The sequence below is a fragment of the Oryx dammah genome, unplaced genomic scaffold (genome assembly GCF_014754425.2).
Source record: "Oryx dammah isolate SB20612 unplaced genomic scaffold, SCBI_Odam_1.1 HiC_scaffold_28, whole genome shotgun sequence".
NCBI lineage: Eukaryota > Metazoa > Chordata > Mammalia > Artiodactyla > Bovidae > Oryx > Oryx dammah.
The window spans coordinates 67,492,706-67,516,214 of NW_024070212.1; the positions used below are offsets into that span (position 1 = coordinate 67,492,706).

The 23,509-nt window shown below is 38.9% G+C and overlaps 1 protein-coding gene across 1 annotated transcript in view; it reads left to right on the forward strand.

The window, feature by feature from the left end:
- The window catches only part of LOC120856559 (choline transporter-like protein 5), a 151,026-nt gene that overhangs the window by 54,140 nt on the left and 73,377 nt on the right, over positions 1-23,509 (forward strand). The window contains exon 4 of the mRNA XM_040231928.1: positions 11,472-11,556. Coding sequence (XP_040087862.1) covers positions 11,472-11,556 — 85 coding nt within the window. The remainder of the gene's footprint in view (positions 1-11,471; positions 11,557-23,509) is intronic.

Here is a 23,509-nt window from a genome sequence, read left to right on the forward strand (position 1 = left end):
AGGTTATGTTTTGATTTTGTTCATGGTTTCCTTTGCTGTGCAAAAGCTTTTAAGTTTAATTGCTGCTGCTGCTAAGTCGCTTCAGTCATGTCCGACTCTGTGTGACCCCAGAGACGGCAGCCCACCAGGCTCCCTCGTCCCTCGTCTCCAGGCAAGAACACTGGAGTGGGTTGCCATTTCCTTCCCCAATGCATGAAAGTGAAAAGTGAAAGGGAAGTCGCTCAGTCGTGCTTAATTAGGTCCCATTTATTTATTTTATTATTTTGCTTTAGGAGACAGATCCAAAAGTCTTGCTACATTTTTTGTCAAAGACTATTCAGCCTATTTTCTTCTAGGAGTTTTATGGTTTCCAATCTTACATTGGAATCCAATGTACATTCCAATCTTACATAGCAGGGAGGGAACATAACTCCACCAGTCAACAGAAAATTGGATTAAAGTTTTACTGAGCATGGCCCATTCATCATGAGAAACGCTAATCTGGAAGAAGCACAAGCTGGAATCAAGATTGCTGGGGGAAATATCAATAACCTCAGATGTGCAGATGACACCACCCTTATGGCAGAAAGTGAAGAGGAACTAAAAAGCCTCTTGATGAAAGTGAAAGTGGAGAGTGAAAAAGTTGGCTTAAAGCTCAACATTCCAAAAACGAAGATCATGGCATCTGGTCCCATCACTTCATAGGAAATAGATGGGGAAACAGTGGAGACAGTGTCAGACTTTATTTTTGGGGGCTCCAAAATCACGGCAGATGGTGATTGCAGCCATGAAATTAAAAGACGCTTACTCCTTGGAAGGAAAGTTATGACTAACCTAGATAGCATATTCAAAAGCAGAGACATTACTTTGCCAACAAAGGTCTGTCTAGTCAAGGCTATGGTTTTTCCTGTGGTCATGTATGGATGTCAGAATTGGACTATAAAGAAAACTGAACCCCCCAAAATTGATGCTTTTGAACTGTGGTGTTGGAGAAGACTCTTGAGAGTCCCTTGGACTGCAAGGAGATCCAACCAGTCCATTCTAAAGGAGATCAGTCCTGGGTGTTCATTGGAAGGACTGATGCTAAAGCTGAAACTCCAATACTTTGGCCACCTCGTGCAAAGAGTTGACTCATTGGAAAAGACTCTGATGCTGGGAGGGATTGAGGACAGGAGGAGAAGGGGACGACAGAGGATGAGATGGCTGGATGGCATCACCGACCTGATGGACATGAATCTGAGTGAACTCCGGGAGTTGGTGATGGACAGGGAGGCCTGGCATGCTGCAATTCATGGGGTCACAAAGAGTCGGACATGACTGAGCAACTGAACTGAACTGAACTGAACTGAACTGAACTGAGCATGGCCCTGCCCATCAGAACAAGACCCAGTTTCCCCCTCAGTCAGTCCCTCCCATTAGGAAGCTTCCAAAAGCCTCTTATCCTTCTCCATTAGAGGACCTACAGATTGAAAACCACAATCACAGAAAACTAACCAATCTGATCACATGGACCACAGCCTTGTCTAAAGAATGAAACTATGAGCCGTGCCATGTAGGGCCACCAAAAGCAGACGGGTCATGGTGGAGAGTTCTGACAAAATGTGGTCCACTGGAGAAGGGAATGGCAAACCACTTCAATATTCTTGCCCTGAGAACCCCATGAATAGTATGAGAAGGCAAAAAGATAAGACACTGAAAGATGAACTTCCCAGGTTGGTAGGTGCCCAATATGCTACTGGAGATCAGTGGAGAAATAACTCCAGAAAGAATGAAGAGATAGAGCCAAAACAAAAAATAACACTCAGTTTTGGATGTGACTGGTGATGGAAGCAAGGTCCACTGCTGTAAAGAGCAATATTGTATAGGAACCTGGAATGTTAGGTCTATGAATTGAGACAAATTGAAAATGGTCAAACAGGAGATAGCAAGAGTGAATGTCAACATTTTAGGAATCAGTGACCTAAAATGGACTGGAATGGGTGAATTTAACTCAGAACTATTATATCTACTACTCTGGGCAAGAATCCCTTAAGAATGGAGTAGGCATCATAGTCAACAAAAAAAAAAAAATCTGAAATTCAGTTCTTGGATGCAATTTCAAAAATGATAGAATGATCTCGGTTCATTTCCAAGGAAAACCATTCAGTATCACAAAAATCCAAGTCTGTGACCCAACGAGTAATGTTGAAGAAGCTGAATTGAACAGTTCTATGAAGACCTACAAAATTTTTTAGAACACTCAAAAAAGATGTCCTTTTCATTATAGAAGATGAATTCAAAAGTAGAAGTCAAGAAACACCTGGAGTAACAGGCAAATTTGGCCTTGGAGTACAGAATGAAGCAGGGCAAAGGCTAATAGCATTTTGCCAAGAGAAAGCACTGGTCATAGCAAACTCCATCTTCCAACAAAACAAGAGAAGACTCTGCACATGAACATCACCAGATGGTCAATACCAAAATAAGATTGATTATATTCTCTGCAGCCAAAGATGGAAAAGCCCTATACAGTCAGCAAAAACAAGACTGGGAGCTGACTGATCAGATCATGAACTCCTTATTGCCAAATTCAGACTTAAACTGAAGAAAGTAGGGAAAACCACTAGACCATTCAGGTATGACCTAAATTAAATCCCTTATGATTATGTAGTGGAATTGAGAAATAGATTCAAGGGACTAGATGTAATAGACAGAGTGCCTGATGAATTATGGACATTGTACAGGAGACAGGAAGACCATCCCCATGAAAAACAAATGCAAAAAAACAAAATGGCTGTCTGGGGAGGCCTTACAAGTACCTGAGAAAAGAAGAGAAATGAAAGGCAAAGGAGAAAAGGAAATATATACCCATTTGAATGCAGAGTTCCAAAGAATAGCAAGGAGAAATAAAAAAGCCTTCCTCAGTGTTCCATGCAAAGAAATAGAGGAAAACAATAGAATGGAAAAGACTGGAGGTCTCTTCAAGAAAATTAGAGATACCAAGGGAACATTTCATGCGAAGATGGGCTCAATAAAGGACAGAAATGGTATGGACCTAACAGAAGCAGAAGATATTAAGAAGAGGTGGCAAGAATACACAGAAGAACTGTACAAAAAAGATCTTCATGACCACAATAATCATGATGGTGTGATCACTCACCTACAGCCAGACATCCTGGAAGGTTGAAGTCAAATGGCCTTAGGAAGCATCACTACAAACAAAGCTAGTGGAGGTGATGGAATTCCAATTGAGCTATTTCAAATCCTAAAGATGGTGCTGTGAAAGTGCTGCACTCAATATGCCAGCAAATTTGGAAAACTCAGCAGTGGCCACAAGACTCAAAAAGGTCAATTTTCATTTCAATCCCTAAGAAAGGCAATGCCAAAGAATGCTGAAACTACTGCACAATTGCACTCATCCCACATGCTAGCAAAGAAATGATCAAAATTCTCCAAGCCAGGCTTCAACAGTACGTGAACCATGAACTTCCAGATGTTCAAGCTGGAGTTAGAAAAGGCATAGGAATCAGGGATCAAATTGCCAACATCTATTGGATCATTGAAAAAGCAGGAGTTCCAGAAAAAATGTACTTCTGCTTTATTGACTATGCCAAAGCTTTAGACTCTATGGATCACAAGAAACCATGGAAAATTCTTAAACAGATGGGAATACCAGAACACCTGACCTGCCTCTTGAGAAATCTGTATGCAGGTCAGGAAGCAACAGTTAGAACTGGACATGGAACAACAGACTGGTTCCAAATCAGGAAAGGAGTACATCAATGTATATTGTCACCCTGCTTATTTAACTTATATGCAGAGTACATCATGAGAGACGCTGGGCTGGATGAAGCACAAGCTGGTATCAAGATTGCCAGGAGAAATATCAACAACCTCAGATATGCAGATGACACCACCCTTATGACAGAAAGTAAAGAAGAACTGAAGAGCCTCTTGATGAAAGTGAAAGAGGAGAGTGAAAAAGTTGGCTTAAAGCTCAGTATTCAGAAAACAAAGATCATGGCATCCTGCCCCATCACTTCATGGCAAATAGTTGGGAAAAAATGGAAACAATGTCAGACTTTATTTTGGGTAGCTCCAAAATCACTGCAGATGGTGACTGCAGCCCTGAAATTCAAAGATGTTTGCTCCTTGGAAAAAAAGTTACGACTAACGTGGACAGCATATTAAAAAGCAGAGACATTGCTTTGCCAACAAAGGTCCAACTAGTCAAGGCTACGATCTTTTCATTAGTTTTGTATGGATGTGATAGTTGGACTATAAAGAAAGCTGAGCACAGAATTGATGCTTTTGAACTGTGATGTTAGAGAAGACTCTTGAGAGTTCCTTGGACTGCAAAGAGATCCAACCAGTCCATCCTAAAGGAGATCAGTCCTGAGTGTTTATTGGAAGGACTGATGTTGAAGCTGAAACTCCAATACTTTGGCCACCTGATGTGAAGAAGTGACTCGTTTGAAAAGATCTGGATGATGGGAAAGATTGAAGGTGGGAGAAGAAGGGGACAGCAGAGGATGAGATGGTTGTATGGCATCACCAACTCAATGGGCATGAGTTTGAGTAAACTCTAGGAGTTGGCAATGCACAGGGAGGCCTGGCGTGCTACAGTGCATGGGGTCACTAGGAGTCGAACATGACTGAGTGACTGAACTGAACTGAACTAATCTTACATATAGGTCTTTAATCCATTTTAAGATTATTTTTGTATATGGTGTTAGAGAATGTTCTGATTTCATTCTTTTGCATCTAGGTCTCCAGTTTTCCCAATACCACCTACTGAAGAAATTGTCTTTTCTCCATTATATATTTTTGCCTCCTTTTCTGTACATTGGCTATATATGTGTGAGTTTGTCTCTGGACTTTCTATTGTGCTCTATTGTTCTATGTGGCTTTTTATTTTTAAACCAATACCACAGTGTCTTGATTACTGTAGCTTTGTTGTATAGTCTGAACTTAGGAAGCATAGTTCCTCCAGCTCTGTTCTTCTTTCTTAAGATTGCCTTGGCTATTTGAAGTATTTTCTCCTTCTATACAAATTTTAAAATATACCTTTTTTAAAAGAATACACACTGATGGCCAATGGGCACTTGGAAAGATGATCAACATATTAATCATCAGAGAAATGCAAATTAAAACTACCACTAGTTATCACCTCATACCTTTAAGAACAAATATTTTCAAAACAGAACACAAATAACAAATGGCAAGGATTCAGAGAAAAGGGAACCCTTGTACACTGTTAGTGAAATTGTAAATTGGTGCAACCACTATAGAAAACAGAGCAGAGGTTTCTCAAAAGAACAAAATATACAACTACCATATGACCCTGAAATTCCACTTCAAAGAAACAAAAACACTAATTTGAAAAGACATGTGTACTGCAGTCTTCATAGCAGCATTATTTATAAATTGCCAAGATAATGGAAGCAACCAAAAGGCCCCACAGTAGATGACTGGACAAAGAAGATGTAGGGGGTGTGTGTGTGTGTGTGCATACACAAATACATACAGTGGAATAGTACTCTGCCATAAAATAGAGTGAAAATTTCACCACTTGCAACACCAAGGATGAACTTGGAGGGAATTATGTTTAGTTAAATAGATCAGATGGCAGAGAAGGCAATGACAACCCACTCCAGTACTCTTGCCTGGGAAATCTCATGGACAGAGGAGCCTCGTAGGCTGCAGTCCATGGGGTCACGAAGAGTCGGACACGACTGAACGACTTCACTTTCACTTTTCACTTTCATGCATTGGAGAAGGAAATGGCAACCCACTCCAGTGTTCTTGCCTGGAGAATCCCAGGGACGGGAGCCTGGTGGGCCACCGTCTATGGGGTCGCACAGACGGACACGACTGATGTGACTTAGCAAATAGATCAGATGGAGAAAGATAAATACTGTATCACTTATATATGGACTATAAAAAAAAGTGAATTTTTACAAGTACATGGGATTAAATTATAATAACTCCATGAGAGCATATCCCCCCAAAATTCTGGGAGAAAATAATGTGAAATTTATATATATTTTAGATTTTTCAGAATGTGAATGAACACCTAAATCAGTGATTCTCAACTGGAGCGATACCACTGCATAGGAGATCTTTGGGAAAATTGATTTTTTGATTGTTACAATGTTTTGGAGGTATTACTATCTTTTAATGAGAGGATGGGTGGGTGGGTGGGTGGGTGGGAGCCAGGGAAGATAGAAGCCTGGCAATATATAGGACAATTCTGCACTTCCTGCCAACTTGCCCATGTCCCACTTATGTAGGTGACAATTTGCTTTTAAATACTTGAATGTAGAACTTCTGTTTTAAAATCACACATTTTTATTTTTGTGTGGTTTTAATATCTACCAAGAAAATTTGAAGAAAGATTGTATTTTTTGTTGTAATTTAATAAAATTTGTTCATTTAGGAAAGTCATGTGACTAATAACACCACTTGTAGTATTTGAATCTCCTGCACAATTGCTTGAATCCTCCTGCAATTATAACGGTTATAGTCAATGATTCTATCTATAGGTGCAAGCATCTGACTATTCCATTGTGTCATCTAGTTTAGTTACATGTGAGCATTTGCATATTTATATGCATACTGTTTAATTTTAAATTAATTTTTAATTATCATTTACATTACAGTTAGTACACTTTATTGTTTTTAAAAGAATTTGTGGTAGATAAGTTATGTTTTATAAATATTATTTCAAGATTTTTATAAAAGGAGCATTGTCAAATATTTGTTATAAAAAGTATGTGTTGAGTATGATGGGGCTGAGAGGGACTCACATAGCCATGATGCTATGGCACTATTAATTACCTTATATGAGGAGCCCTGACGTTTGTGGGGAAATAGTCTAAAACAGATCTATCCTGGAGAAACTCAAGCGAGTCATATATGTAATGTAAAATTTCCTAGTAGCTACATTTATGGAAGTAAAAAGAAACAGATGAAATTAGTTATAATAATATACCTTTTAAAATTAACCATAACCAAATATTATAATTTCAATATAATCAACATAAATAGTATTAATGAGATATTTACATTCTTTTTTGTTGTTGTTCATACTGTCTTTAAAACCTGAAATATATTTCACAGTTATAGTATGGCTCGCTTCAGATAAGCCACATTTGTGTGTGAAGTAGACATGTGGTTAATAGCTATCCATACTGGACAGCACAGTTCTAGAATTTCCATGAAGAGAGAAATTGCAAGAAAGGGAGTGAAATGTGAGAAGCCCTTGCTTTACTAGGGGACAGAATAACTGCCACTGCATGTTTCCTCTCCCCACCTCTCTTTCCCCCCCACCCCCCGCCATATTCCTGCACTGGAAGTGTGGAGCAATGTGGACTTAATGAAGAAGACCAAGAGAACCAGAGGGACTTTCCTCGTAATCCAGTGGATAAGCCTTTGCCTTCCAATGCAGGGGCTGCAGGTTCGACCCCTAGTCAGCAAGCTAAGATCCTGCATGCCTCACAGCCAAAACACCAAAGCATAAAACAAGCAGTGCTGCTGCTGCTGCTAAGTCGCTTCAGTCGTGTCCAACTCTGTGCAACCCCATATGGCAGCCCACGAGGCTCCCCCATCCCTGGGATTCTCCAGGCAAGAACACTGGAGTGGGTTGCCATTTCCTCCTCCAATGCATGAAAGTGAAAAGTGAAAGTGAAGTCGCTCAGTCATGTCCGACTCCTAGCGACCCCATGGACTGCAGCCTACCAGGCTCCTCCATCCATGGGATTTTCCAGGCGAGAGTGCTGGAGTGGGGTGCCATTGCCTTCTCCAAAATCAAGCAATATTGTAATGAATTCAATAAAGACTTAAAAAGAGAGAGAGAGAACTAGATATCCTTGATTGAGGTGACTTGTTTGAACTGACCCTTGCAACTTTCAGCTCAAAGTCTTGATGTTCTAGCTCAAACACAGAGCATCTGCAGCAACACTTCTGTGCTAGGGGCTGCATGGAAAGGTGTAGCAGCCACTTAGTAATTCAAAACTACAAAATCAAGGAAAACTCTTCCCTTGACACTTCCATCTTCATCTTTCCCTCCATCGTCCCTGGGCATCAGATCCCTGTCAGCCAGATGCTTTCTCCTGCCAAGTACAAAGCTCTTTTGTACAGATGGCAGAGGCTCCAAAATTACCTGTGTTGTCTCCTTTCCTACCATATGTGTCTAACATACTGCTCATCCTCATTATGCTGATATCTTGTTGTTTCCCACTGTTAACAAGCTCTCTCCTAATCTACCCTTTAGTAGGCAGCAGTATAGCGACTATAATCTATTTTTTAAAGCATGAGCCCTAGAGAGCAACACTCCTAAGTTCAAACCCTGTTTATGCTGCTTAAAACCTGAGTGATCTTAAGAAGTAACTAAAACTCCGAGCTGCAAATAATTGAAGTGAAAATAATGTCCACTTCACAAGCTATTGTGAGACTCAAATGAGAAATGGATGTAATACATTTAGCATAATACTTGATATATGTAAGCATTTAATATATTGAAGCCTCTTATTATGACACTGTTTCATCAATCTATAATTCCTTCCCTACTCCTGGTCACCTTCCTGATTCCCTCTCAAATCCTAGTCATTTCCCAGTCTTTCCCAGGTCCCAGCTAGTCTCCAAGTCTTCTACAGACCTGATTCTCTCATTTTCATGTTATTTGTGTTTGTTGAGAACTCTGAAAAACTGGTATTGACTTCTAGTACAGGACATACAGAGGTCATTTAGTAATTTCTTTAATTGGATGACTGAGGATGACCCCCGAAAAAAAAAAAACAACAAACAACTATTGCAGGTGTTACCACAACCCCTCTGCCCCTCAGTCCTTCTGAGTTTGCTTGCGCTCTGGCGGATAGTTTCCTCATGCCCACTGACATGGCGGCATGGGCTGATGTTCTTCTATATGGTTCCTGAGAAGGGCCCCAGCAGCACGGAGTCACCTCACTCACGACATTATCCCACTCGTTAACATGCCCTTTATTGACTTTGCTCCCTTCCCTGTCTCACTCTCTTCACTTTCACTTAACTAAAATCACTTTGCTAATTAGCTACTTGCATCAGTGATTGGTTTCCATGAAATCCAAGTAAGACAGGAACTTGCATTACTAGGTCTGCGTTGTATGCCTAATACCACATTAGGCATTCCACTTTATCTTCTTTCATATTCTCAACATTCTTTGGGATTGGGTATTACCATAACCATTTTTAGTAACAAATTAGAAAGCCACGACTAAAACATTTCAGTGACTTTTTCAGGGTCGTAAAAATATTAAGCAGCAAATGTTGCAATCCAAATGCTTCTTTCAGTTCAGTTCAGTCGCTCCATTGTGTCTGACTCTTTAAGACCCCATGGAATTCAGCACGCCAGGCTTTCCTGTCCATCACCAACTCCCAGAGCTTGCTCAAATTCTTGTCCATTGAGTCAGTGATGCCATCCAACCATCTCATCCTGATGTGAAGAACTGATTCACTGGAAAAGACCCTTATGATGGGAAAGTTTGGGAGGGGCAGGAGGAGAAAGGGACGACAGAGGATGAAATGGTTCTTTAGGTGCCCATTTTGAATTAAGCATATAAAAAAGGACTAAAACATTTAGGGATAAAGTTTAAAGAAATATATTACAGAAAATAGAGTTTGTAAAATTAGATCTCTTAGGTATCTGACAAACCAAGTTATAAAAACAGAATTTAATAAAACAGTGTCTAGAGACATTGTACATTGAACACTTAGCTGTCATTTAAATGCCTTATTTATAATCCACTTTCTTTATTCTGGGAAATGAAGATGGGAGAGAACTGCCTGAATGAGTCAGATTTTATAAGAAAGTATTTAGAAGATGAAACTAATTTAGTCTCTATGACATTGGAGAAAGAATTAGACAATGGAGACTTTTCTGGGTGCTTGGATACTAAAAGGAAAGGCTTGGATGGATGATAAAAATTGAGAAAAATTTCTTTTCCATATTAAAATTCTCATTCAGAATTGATTTATTTTTATCTTTCCAAGTCACACAGGCCGTGTATATATGAGTGATTGAATTGTAACATGAACTGTCAAATCCATTCAATGTGGGTAAGGAGATAGCTGGGCAAATGTTAAAAGAAGCAAAGGACAAAGAGATAGGTTTTTCATATGCAGAGGCAAACGTTTGGTGACCAACGCATCTTCCAAATTTTTAGGAACTGTTTTAACTTTTTATTTTATATTGGGAGTATAACTGATAAAAATGTTGTGATAGTTTCAGGTGAACAGCAAAGAAACTCAGCCTTACATATACATGGTTTCATTCTCCCACAAACTTCCATGCTACATGAAAGTGTTAGTTGCTCAGTCGTGTCCGACTCTTTGTGACCTCATGGATTATAGCCCGCCAGGCTCCTCTGTCCATGGGATTCTCCAGGCAAGAATACTGGAGTGGGTAGCCATTGCCTTCTCCAGGAGATCTTCCCAATCCAGGGAAGTTCCTAGGGAGATAGAAAGTGGCTCAGACGGTAAAGAGCCCGCCTGCAATGTGGGAAACCTGGGTTTGATCCCTGGGTTGGAAGATCTCCTAGAGAATGGAATGGCTCCCCGCTCCAATATTTTTTCCTTGGAGAATTCTATGACAGAGGAGCCTGATGGACTACAGTCCGTGGGGGTCACACAGAGTTGTACATTCCTGAATGACCAACACTTTCACTTTCAGGTTGCCACATAGAATTACATTAATCGAATTAGAGAAATTATAAGCATTCAGTTAGAATTAGAGTATCTCCCAATTTAGCTAGCATATATTACTTTGTGTGGTTCTCTAATATAGCTGGCAAGTGTATAATTCTTAGAAAATAAGGATGATGAATTTATATGACCCTACCTAGCATCTTCAAAGAAAACAGAATCAAGTCTTCAATTTCATGAAATTTGAAAACACTGGATATTTATAGGCAGTTTGAGATTATTAGACAAAATGTATACTGAATTTTTATTGTGTGTTACTTCCAAAGTTGCTACTGTTAGCCTTTACAGTGTCATAACAGATCATAAAGAACTAGCCAATTTGAATTGGGCATTATAGTTTCATTTCTTGAAATTTTGAAATGGTCTTCACTTATGTATAGCCTAAAAGAATTACATCATAATATTTACTGTAGATTTATTAGCTCTGATATGAAATCATTTCATTTTGAGCCCTAGCAAAAGTGACTTCTTGCCAACCAAGCATTTGTAGTGTGCCCTCTAATTCACATTTTAATAAATGTCATTTTCTAAATGTGTTACCTCATGCTTTGGCTACAACCCAGATAAATCCTGAGAGAATAATAAATGTGCTTTCTGACTGATTCATCTGTATTTTATTTTGCTTTTCATTAAGAAATTACTCTTTGAAGAAAATCAATAATCTTTTGTGACTGAGGGGAGAGGTTAGTGTGTTGCAGTGGTGCATTCTAATTTCTCAAATCAGACTGCCTTTAGCCAGCTGTTGCTGATTGTTTTGTCTTTTCTTGTTCCTACAGCCTGGGTCAATGGTGACCCCAGAAGAGTGGCCTATCCTACAGACAGCCAGGGCTACTTCTGTGGCCAGAAGGGCACCCCCAATGAGTGAGTATGGCCACCTTGCTGATTTTACTGTCTAAGCTGGAATGTGGAAATCACTTTTGCATTAGTCCTACTAAAAACTTCATAAGAGGACTGAAATTCATAAAATAGGACTTCCATCCTCTTTTACCCAGAGACAGTTTATAAATAGGTGGGATATTTCATATTATTTGATTTAGACAAGATGTCATCGTTCTGCAGAATTTTATTAAAATGCATGAAGACCCTGGTTAGTAAAAAATATAATTGTGATGGATAAATTGGACCAGTGAGCTTTATGAGAAGTCATATTTTAAAATGCTGTATGAAATGAACTATTGGAAGGCTGAGATCTGAGTAGCTGCTAAAAAGCTAGACGGTACAGTAGTTAAAATAGTTTTTGTCATGGTTTCTATGGGTAAACCATTCCACCTTTCAAAGTGAGGGGCACACCTTGAGCGTCTTCAATGAGTGGCAGGTGGGCTTTTCAAGACAACTAGCCTGCTGCTGACAATAACCCTGAAGCTGAAACAAACAAGAATCTTCCATCAAATTCCTTTCTAATGTTAATCATAACAGAAGTTTTTATTTCTGAAGGTAAGTTTTCTATCTCTTCATCATAAAGAAAAAACAAAACAGAAACCCACATTTTTAGAAAAAAAATTCTTTTTTCTCATTGGACCTTTTCTTTTCTAGTAATACCTGAGTTTTTATATGATCTACTGGTTCTTCATAACCAATTTAGTTTCTATAAAAGTTGGTAATGAAAGGGTAAAAAAAAAACAAAGAAACAACAGCTCTCTCTACCACCAGAAACAGCAAAAACAAGGCTCAGAATATTTCTCTTGTGTTCCCATGTCACCCAACTATAACTGTAGAGCTTATTATTCCAAGATATAAAACAGACTTAAAAAATAAGGTTAGGAAAGTGTTAACAAAATACAGGGTAGAATTATTATGGGCAATTAAGAAAACCAGAAATTTGGGTGAGGTTGAATGACATGATTATTCTTAATCATGTCAGGTTAGGTTTACGATATGTAAGTTGATGTCTACAAAGGTCCTCATTGCCTATTAGAGACAACTAAATTCTCAGCCAGGGTGGTAATTCTTAGCCTCAGTAACTCAAAAAATCCTAGACATTGCCAACAAAACCTTCACACTATGAAGGACAAAGAAAGCACCAGGTGGTAAAAAGATCATACAGATCTCTAAATCGCTAGTTCTTTAAAATAGGCTATCTTTAAAAGGGCTTCTGTAACAGTGTTTCCTGGACTTAAGCCAATGACCCAGTTATTTTCAACAAAAATGGGATACCATAAATTTCAGTATATTAAAGATCATTCAGAGACAATCCTAGAGTAACACTGATATGTTCTTTAAAGTATTATTTGTAATAACAATATATTGGAAACTCTACAGATATCTAATAATATGTGGATGGTAGTACATTGTGGCCCTTGTATTTAATAAAATATAATGGAGCCATTAAAAATCTGTATTTATAATTTTAACAATTGATTATGTTAATTTTCCTCATAGTTTCTAGATTTTCTCCTTATTGCCAAATTCAGGATTAAATTCAAGAAAGTAGGGAAAACCACTAGACCATTCAGGTATAACTTAAATCAAATCCCTTATAATTATACAGTGAAAGTGACAAATAGATTCAAGGGATTAGATTTGATAGAGTGCCTGAAGAACTATGGACGGAGGTACATATAAACATTGTACAAGAGGCAGTGATCAAACCATCCTCAAGAAAAAGAAATGTAAAAAGGCAAAATGGTTGTCTGACAAGCCCTTACAAATAGCTGAGAAAAGAAAACACACAAAAGGCAAAGGAGAAATGGAAAAATATACCCATTCGAATGCAGAGTTCCAAACAATAGCAAGGAGAGATAAGAAAGCCTTCCTCAGTGATCCATGCAAACAAATAGAGGAAAACAATAGAATGGGGAAGACTAGAGATCTCTTCAAGAAAATTAGAGATACTAAGGGAACATTTCATGCAAAGATGGGCACAATAAAGGACAGAAATTATATGGACCTAACAGAAGCAGAAGATATTAAGAAGAGGTGGCAAGAATACACAGAAGAACTGTACAAAAAAGATGTTCATGACCCAGATAATCACGATGGTGTGATCACTCAACTAGAGCCAGACATCCTGGAATGTAAAGTCAAGTGGGCCTTAGGAAGCATCATTAAAACAAAGCTAGTGGAGGTAATGGAATTCCAGTTGAGCTATTTCAAATCATGAGAGATGATGAAATTCCAGGTAAGCTATTTCAAATCGTGGAAGATGATGCTGTGAAAATGCTGCACTCAATATGCCAACAAATCTGGAAAGCTCAGCAGTGGCCACAAAACTCAAAAAGGTCGGTTTTCACTTCAGTCCCAAAGAAAGGCAATGCCAAAGAGTGCTCACACTAACACACAATTACACTCATCTCACATAATGCTCAAAATTCTCAAAGACAGCCAGGCTTCAACAGTACATGAACCATGAACTTCCAGATGTTCAAGCTGGATTTTAAAAAGGCAGAGGAACCAGAGATCAAATTGCCAACATCCATTTGATTATTGAAAAAGCAAGAGAGTTCCAGAAAAGTACGTACTTCTGTTTATTAACTATGCCAAAGCCTTTGACTGTGTAGATCAAGAAAAACTGTGGAAAATTCTGAAAGAGATGGGAATACCAGATCCCCTGACCTGCCTCTTGAGAAACCTGTATGCAGGTCAGGAAGCAACAGTTAGAACTGGACATGGAACAACAGACTGGTTCCAAATCAGAAAGGAGTATGTCAAGGCTGTATGTTGTTCAGTTCAGTTCAGCTCAGTCACTCAGTCGTGTCCAACTCTTTGCAACCCCATGAATCGCAGCACGCCAGGCCTCCCTGTCCATCACCATCTCCTGGAGTTCACTCAGACTCACGTCCATCGAGTAGGTGATGCCATCCAGCCATCTCATCCTGGGTCATCCCCTTCTCATCCTGCCCACAATCCCTCCCAGCATCATAGTCTTTTCCAATGAGTCAACTCTTTGCATGAGGTGGCCAAAGTACTGGAGTTTCAGCTTTAGCATCATTCCTTCCAAAGAAATTCCAGGGCTGATCTCCTTCAGAATGGACTGGTTGGATCTCCTTGCAGTCCAAGGGACTCTCAAGAGTCTTCTCCAACACCACAGTTCAAAAGCATCAATTCTTCAGTGCTCAGCTTTCTTCACAGTCCAGTTCTCACATCCATACATGACCCCTGGAAAAACCATAGCCTTGACTAGACGGACCCTTGTTGGCAAAGTAATGTCTCTGCTTTTGAATATGCTATCTAGGTTGGTCATAACTTTTCTTCCAAGGAGTAAGCGTCTTTCAATTTCATGGCTGCAGTCACCATCTGCAGTGATTTTGGAGCCCCCAAAAATAAAGTCTGATACTGTTTCTACTGTTTCCCCATCTATTTCCCATGAAATGATAGGACCAGATGCCATGATCTTCATTTTCTGAATGTTGAGCTTTAAGCCAACTTTTTCACTCTCCACTTTCACTTTCATCAAGAGGCTTTTTAGTTCCTCTTCACTTTCTGCCATAAGGGTGGTGTCATCTGCATACCTGAGGTTAGTGATATTTCTCCTGGCAATCTTCATTCCAGCTTGTGCTTCTTCCAGTCCAGCATTTCTCATGATGTACTCTGCATATAAGTTAAATAAGCAGGGTGACAATATACAGCCTTGACGTACTCCTTTTCCTATTTGGAACCAGTTTGTTGTTCCATGTCCAGTTCTAACTGTTGCTTCCTGACCTGCATATAGGTTTCTCAAGAGGTAGGTCAGATGGCCTGGTATTCCCATCTCTTTCAGAATTTTCCACAGTTTATTGTGATCCACACAGTCAAAGGCTTTGGCATAGTCAATAAAACAGAAATAGATGTTTTTCTGGAACTCTCTTGCTTTTTTGATGATCTGGCAGATGTTGGCAATTTGACCTCTCATTCCTCTGCCTTTTCTAAAAAGATCCTGAACATCTGGAAGTTCACAGTTCACGTATTGCTGAAGCCTGGCTTGGAAAATTTTGAGCATTACTTTACTAGCGTGTGAGATGAGTGCAATTGTGTGGTAGTTTGAGCATTCTTTGGCATTGCCTTTCTTTGGGATTGAAATGAAAACTGACCTTTTTGAATCTTGTGGCCACTGCTGTTTTCCAAATTTGCAGGCATATTGAGTGCAGCACTTTCACAGCATCATCTTTCAGGATTTGAAATAGCTCAACTGTTACCCTGCTTATTTAACTTATATGCAGACTATATCATGAGAAACACTGGTCTGGATGAAGCACAAGCTGGAATCAAGATTGCCAGGAGAAATATCAATAACTTTAGATATGCAGAGACACCACCCTTATGGCAGAAAGTGAAGAAGAACTAAAGAACCTCTTGATGAAAGTGAAAGAGGAGAGTGAAAAAGTTGGCTTAAAGCTCAACATTCAGAAAACTAAGATCATTGCATCTGGTCCCATCACTTCATGGCAAATAGATGGGGAAACAATGAAAACAGTGACATACTTTATTTGGGGGCTCTAAAATCACTGCAGATGGTGACTGCAGCCATGAAATTAAAAGATGCTTGCTACTTGGAAGAAAAGTTATGAACAACCTAGACAACATATTAAAAGGCAGAAATTTTGCCGACAAAGGTCTGTCTATTCAAGGCTATGGTTTTTCCAGTGGTCATGTATGGAGTGAAAGTTGGGCTATAAAGAAACCTGAGCACTGAAGAATTGATGCTTTTGAACTGTGGTGTTGGAGAATGTTCTTGAGAGTCCCTTGGACCATAAGGAGATCCAACCAGTCCATCCTCAAGAGATCAGTCCTGGGTGTTCATTGGAAGGGCTGATGTTGAAGCTGAAACTCCAATACTTTGGCCACCTAATGCAAAGAGCTGACTCATTTGAAAAAACCCTGATGCTTGGAAAGATTCAGAGCAGGAGGAGAACAGGATGACAGAGGATGAGATGGTTGAATGGCATCTCTGACTCAATGGGCATGAGTTTGAGTAAACTCTGGGAGTTGTTGATGGATGAAATGCCTGCCATGCTGCAGTCCATGGGGTTGCAAAGAATCGGACACGACTGAGTGAACTGAACTGAACTATGTTAATTTTCTTCATAGTTTATGGATTTTGTTTCATGATTATGATTGCCTTCCTCCTGAAAATAACATTTAATTATATTTCTCCAGGATGTCTATGTTTATGACAATTTATAAATTGCTAATACACATGTAATTTGTTTTTGTGTATGGAATGAAGTAGGAATAAAACTTCCTTTTTTTCCATTTGTAAAGCCAATGATCTTAGAATAATTTGTTGAAAACTATGCTGTTTGTCCTGATTTCTGATAACACTATTATCATTTGGTAAATGGATATATATGTTTCTGAGCCATCTATGCTTTTCAGTATACATATTTTAAGCCTCCCAATATTTTAATTCTTATATAAATGTGTATTAATTTGAAAAGTTAACAGGTTATTTCAAATGTTTATGAGAGTTTTTAGTAGTTAATGAAAATATTTCTGAAAATATCATATTTCAATCATTAAAACAGTATGGAATTATAAAACTAGGCAGAAAGAAATAAATACCTTTACAAATATATATTTTGAATGTGATAAGATGGGATTTCAAGTCAGTACCAAAGAATGGATTATTAAATAAGTGGTACTGAATCAACTGAAATGCTATTCATAAATATAAAATTAAACTGGATATTTATTGCATACCCTATGCCAAAATGAATACTGAAACTTGGAAATTTAAATACAAAATATGCAGCCAAAAAAGTAACAGAAGAAAATGCAGGAGTGGGTTTATAGAATAATGGGGAGAACAACTTTTTCTAAACTTGACACCAAAGCCAGAAAATGTAACAAAAATGTTAAAGTATATTATGACACAGTATAAACCCACTTTAACCTACAAAGTGGTATACAAAGTTAAAAGGTAAGCAAAAATTCAGGAAAAAATGTTTTTCAACATATATATCTGACAATGGGTCAAAAGCTTTATTATATGAACTACTTTTACAAAATCAGAAAAGGAAAAGAGGATAATTCAATATAGAAGTGGGAAAAGTATTAAAAACAAAATAACATGATATAATAACCAATAATAATAGAAAGTGCTGTTCAATCCCAGTTTTCAAAGAAATGCAAATTCATAGATATTGTTGTTGTTCAGTCACTAAGTTGTGTTCAACACATTGTGACCCCATGAACTGTAGCACACCAGGCTCCTCTGTTCTCCACCATCTCACAGAGTTTGCTCAAATTCATGTCCATTGAGTAGGTAATGTTATTTAACCATCTCATCCTGTTCTACCCTCTATTCCTTTTGCCTTCAATATTTCCCAGCATCAGGGTCTTTTCCAATGAATCAGGTCTTCACATCAAGTGGCAAAAGTACTGGAGCTTCAACTTCAGCATAAGTCCTTCCAGTAAATATTCAGGGTTGATTTCCTCTAGGATTGACTGGTTTGATCTCCTTGGAGTTCAAGGAACTCTCAAGATTCTTCTCCAGCACCACAATTCAAAAGCATCAGTCAGTGTTCAACCTTTATGGTCCAGCTCTCATATCTATACATGACTACTGGAAAAACCATAATTTTGACTATACAGACTTTTGTTGGCAAAGTGATATCTCTGTAGGTTTGTCATAGCTTTCCTTTCAAGGAGCAAGTGTCTTTTAATTTCATGGCTGCAGTCACCATTCACAGTGATTTTGGAACCCAAGAAAATAAAATCTCTAATTGTTTCCACTATTTTCCCTTCTAGTGCCATGAAGTGATGGGACCAGATGCCATATTAGTTTTTGAATGTTGAGTTTTAAGACAGCTTTTTTACTGTCCTCTTTCACCCTCATCAAGAATCTCTTTAGTTCCTCTTCACTTTCTGCCATTAGAGTGACATCATCTGCATATCTGAGATTGTTGATAATTCCTGGCAATCTTTATTCCAGCTTGTGATTCATCCAGCCTGGCATTTCAATTGATGTACTTTGCATAGAAGTTAAACAAGCAGGGTTGACAATATACAGCCTTGTCATACTCCTTTCCCAATTTTGAAGCAGTCTGTTGTTCCATGTCTGGTTCTAACTGTTGCTTCTTGGCCCGCATACAGGTTTCTCCAGAGACAGGTAAAGTGATCTGATCTCTAAGAATTTGCTACAGTTTGTTGTGATCCAGAGTCAAAGGCTTTTGCATAGTCAATGAAGCAGAAGTAGATGTTTTTCTGGAATACCCTTGCTTTCTCCATGACCCAACAAATGTTGGCATTTTGATCTCTGGTTCCCCTGCCTATTTGAAAACCAAAATGTACATCTCAGTGTTCTTGGTTCATGTACTGCTGAGGGCTAGCTTGAAGGATTTTGAGCATAACCTTAGTAGCATGTGAAATGAGTGTAATTGTATGTGGTTTGAACATTCTATGTCATTGCTCTTCTTTGGTATTGAAATGAAAACTGACCTTTTCCAGGCTGATGGCCACTGCTGAGTTTTCCAAATCTGCTGACATGTTGAGTGCAGCACGTTAGCAGCAGCATCTTTTAGGAGTTGAAATAGCTTAGCTGGAATTCCATCACCTGCACTAACTTTGTAGTAATGCTTCCTAAGCCCCACTTGACTCCAGGATGAAGCTGTCAAATTAGAAAGATTAAAATTTCCAGGGTTGACCAATGCATGGGGAATAATTCAAATTTTCTACTGCTTTTGGTGAAATATGATAAGATTTATCACAGTTTATCAATTGTTTATCAATTTGTATATTCTTTTTGATTCAGCACTTTTTCTCCTAGAAAGTTACCTAATGGAAATTTATATAAACTTTCCCAATGTTGAGGTACTATGAAATAGTAATAATAAAATGGAAACAGTTAAATATCTGTTAAACTCTAAGGCTTCCACACAGCAAAGGAAATCATCAACAAAATGAAAAAGCAGGCTATGGAATGGGATAAAATGTTGGATTGGCAAAAAAATTCATTTGGTTTTTCCATAAGATATTACAGAAAAACCTGGACGTTTTAGACAACCCATTATTTGTGAATCATACATCTGATGAGGGTTTAGTGACCAAAATTTATAAAGAATCCATGTAATTCAATAGCAAAAAAACAGTGAAACAAATGATTAAAAATTTAGCAGAAGATCTAAATAGACATTTTTCCAAAGGAGACAAACAGATGGCCAACAGCTATATGAAAATGTGTTCAACATCACTAATCATCAGCATATCAAACCATGAGTTATCATCTGATTAAAATGGCTATCATCAAAAAGACAAGAGAAAACAAGTGCTGGTAAGTATGTGGAGAAAAGGGAACACTTGTGGATTTTTGATGGGAATGTAAATTATTGCAGCCACTATAGGAAACAGTATGAAGAACTGCAAAAATTAAAAACAGAAGTACCACATGGTCTAACAATTCCACTTGGTACCTATCTAAAAGAAATTAAATCATTATCTTGAATATACATATGCACCCCCTTGTTCACTGAAGCACTATTATAAGCAGCACTGCTTACAATAGCCAAGTCTTAGAAACAACCTAAGTGTCATTGGATCAGTATACAGATAAAGAAAATGTGATTTTATGCAAATAAACAAATTTAATTTAAAAACATCAGTCATAAGAAGAAGGAAATTTTGCCATTTGTGACAAGATAGATGGACCCTTAGTGCATTATGCTATGTGTTGTCAAGAAAAAATGAAGTCATAAAAACAAAAAAGATTGACAATTGCCAGAAGTGGGAGGTCTGAGTGTGGGAAAAGGGTTTAGGTGGTCAAAGGGTGCAAATTTCCAGTTATAAGTTTCTAGGGATGTAATGTACAGCAGAGGATGAGATGGTTAGCATCATCAATTCAATGGACATGAATTTGAGCAAACGTGGAAGATAGTGGAGGACAGAAGAGCCTGGTATGTTGCAGTCTGTGAGGTTGCAAAGAGCTGGACATGATTTAGTGACTGAGCAACGTACTGCGATTCATGGTGTCGCAAAGAGTTGGACACGACTGAGCGAATGAACTGAACTGAACTGAACTGAACAACAACAGTGTATAACGTGGACTTCCCAGGTGCTACAGGAGTAAAGTATCTGCCTGCCAATGCAGCAGATGCAAGAGACATGGGTTCAGTCCCTAGGTTGGGAAGGTCCCCTGGAGTAGGAAATGGCAACCCACTCCGGTGTTCTGGCTGGAAAATTCCATAGCAGAGGAGCCTAGTGGGCCACAGTCCACGGGGTTGCAAAGAGTTGGACGCTACAGAGCAAGCACACAGGTACAGTATGGTGAAGTCATAGATGTAAACTAAACTTATTGTGGTAATCATTTTTCAATATATACATGTATTAAATCATTATCCTATATACCTTAAACTAAAACAGTGTTACATGTCAAGCATATCTCAATAAAACTGAAAAAAAAAAATCAAGTAGATCTAGACTGAAAAAAAAAAGAAATCCATGGATTTCTATCTAGTACAGTACAGTGTGCTGGCTAAAGAGTAAAGTATAATGCCTACAATTCCATCTGAAACATCACATTTCCCCCCAATTTCTCTAGTTACTTTCTGGCACAAGACCCTAATTTAATGCCTTGCGTACTCACCACTACATGAATTTATCCTGAGTACTGATTTCACTTGTTTATCTTCCTCTTCTAGAGTCAAAGTTCTTTGACATCAGGGACGTTCTTTTTTGTTTTGCTGTTGTATCCTCAACACTTCATTGTAGTCAGTGCCTGGTATATTCATTGTGAAATGAATCAGAATAAAGGGGTAGTACAAATAGGACACTGATTTGCTCCCAAGATGGAGATAAGTGTAAAGTTCTTAGCAATCAGATTCTCCTATCAGCACTGCTAAGTAGGTGTCATTATTTTACTCTGACTTTCAAAATTTGAAAGCAAATTCAGATAGGTTAAAATATGCATTCAGGGTCAACTGACTACTAAGGGGCAAAAGTAGCATGTTCGAACCCGCAATTCTGTGCTGCTTAGCTTGCACATTGATAGAGTTGCAGTGAAATTGGTTTTCGATGTTCCATATTTAATCCATGTTCTATGTTTAATTTGACATTCAGATTTGCAATTCTTCTCTCATTCCCTGTTGATTGCATAGTTCTTAGGATCAGTTCAGTTCAGTCGCTCAGTCGTGGCTGACCCTATGAGACACCATGAACCGCAGCATGCCAGGCCTCTCTGTCCATCACAAACTCCCAGAGTTCACTCAAACTCATGTCCATTGAGTCGGTGATACCATCCAACCATCTCATCCTCTATCATCCCCTTCTCCTCCTGCCCTCAATCTTTCCCAGCGTCAGGGTCTTTTCAATGAGTCAGTTCTTTGCATCAGGTGGCTAAAGTATTGGAATTTCAGGTTCAAAATCAGTCCTTCCAATGAACACCCAGGACTAATCTCCTCAGGTCAGGTAGTCTGGCATTCCCATCTCTTTAAGAATTTTCCACAGTTTATCGTGATCCACACAGTCAAAAGCTTTGGTATAGTCAATAAAGCAGAACTAGATGTTTTTCTCTCTTGCTTTTTCAATAATCCGACAGATGTTGGCAATTTGATCTCTGGTTCTTCTGCCTTTTCTAAAACCAGCTTGAACATCTGGATGTTCACGGTTCATGTATTGCTGAGGCCTAGCTTGGAGAATTTTGAGCATTACTTTTCTAGCGTGGACATGAGTGCAATTGTGCGGTAGTTCGAGCATTCTTTGGCATTGCCTTTCTTTGGGTCAGTTCAGTTCAGTCACTCAGTCGTGTCCGACTCTTTGTGACCCCATGAATTGCAGCACGCCAGGCCTCCCTGTCCATCACCAACTCCCAGAGTTCACTCAAACTCACGTCCATCGAGTCAGTGATGCCATCCAGCCATCTCATCCTCTGTCCTCCCCTTTTCCTCCTGCCCCCAATCTCTCCAGCATCAGAGTCTTTTCCAATGAATCAACTCTTCACATGAGGTAACCAAAGTACTGGAGTTTCAGCTTTAGCATCATTCCTTCCAAAGAACACCCAGGACTGATCTCCTTTAGGATGGACTGGTTGGATCTCCCTGCAATCCAAGGGACTCTCAAGAGTCTTCTCCAACACCACAGTTCAAAAGCATCAATTCTTCAGTGCTCAGATTTCTTCACAGTCCAACTCTCACATCCATACATGACCACTGGAAAAATCATAGCCTTGACTAGACGGACCTTAGTCGGCAAAATAATGTCTCTGCTTTTGAATATATTATCTAGGTTGGTCATAACTTTCCTTACCAGGAGTAAGCGTCTTTTAATTTCATAGCTGCAATCACCATCTGCAGTGATTTTGGAGCCCCCAAAAATAAAGTCTGACACTGTTTCCACTGTTTCCCCATCTATTTCCCATGAAGTGATGGGACCAGATGCCATGATCTTCGTTTTCGGAATGTTGAGCTTTAAGCCAACTTTTTCACTCTCCACTTTCACTTTCATCAAGAGGCTTTTTAGTTCCTCTTCACTTTCTGCCATAAGGGTGGTGTCATCTGCATATCTAAAGTTATTGATATTTCTCCTGGCAATCTTGATTCCAGCTTGTGTTTCTTCCAGCCCAGCGTTTCTCATGATGTACTCTGCATAAAAGTTAAATAAGCAGGGTGACAATATACAGCCTTGACGTACTCCTTTTCCTATTTGGAACCAGTCTGTTGTTCCATGTCCAGTTCTAACTGTTGCTTCCTGACCTGCATATGGGTTTCTCAAGAGGCAGGTCAGGTGCTCTGGTATTCCGATTTCTTTCAGAATTTTCCACAGCAAATTTGGAAAACTCAGCAGTGGCCACAGGACTGGAAAAGGTCAGTTTTCATTCCAATCCCAAAGAAAGGCGATGCCAAAGAATGCTCACACTGCCACACAATTGCACTCATCTCACATGCTAGTAAAGTAATGCTCAAAATTC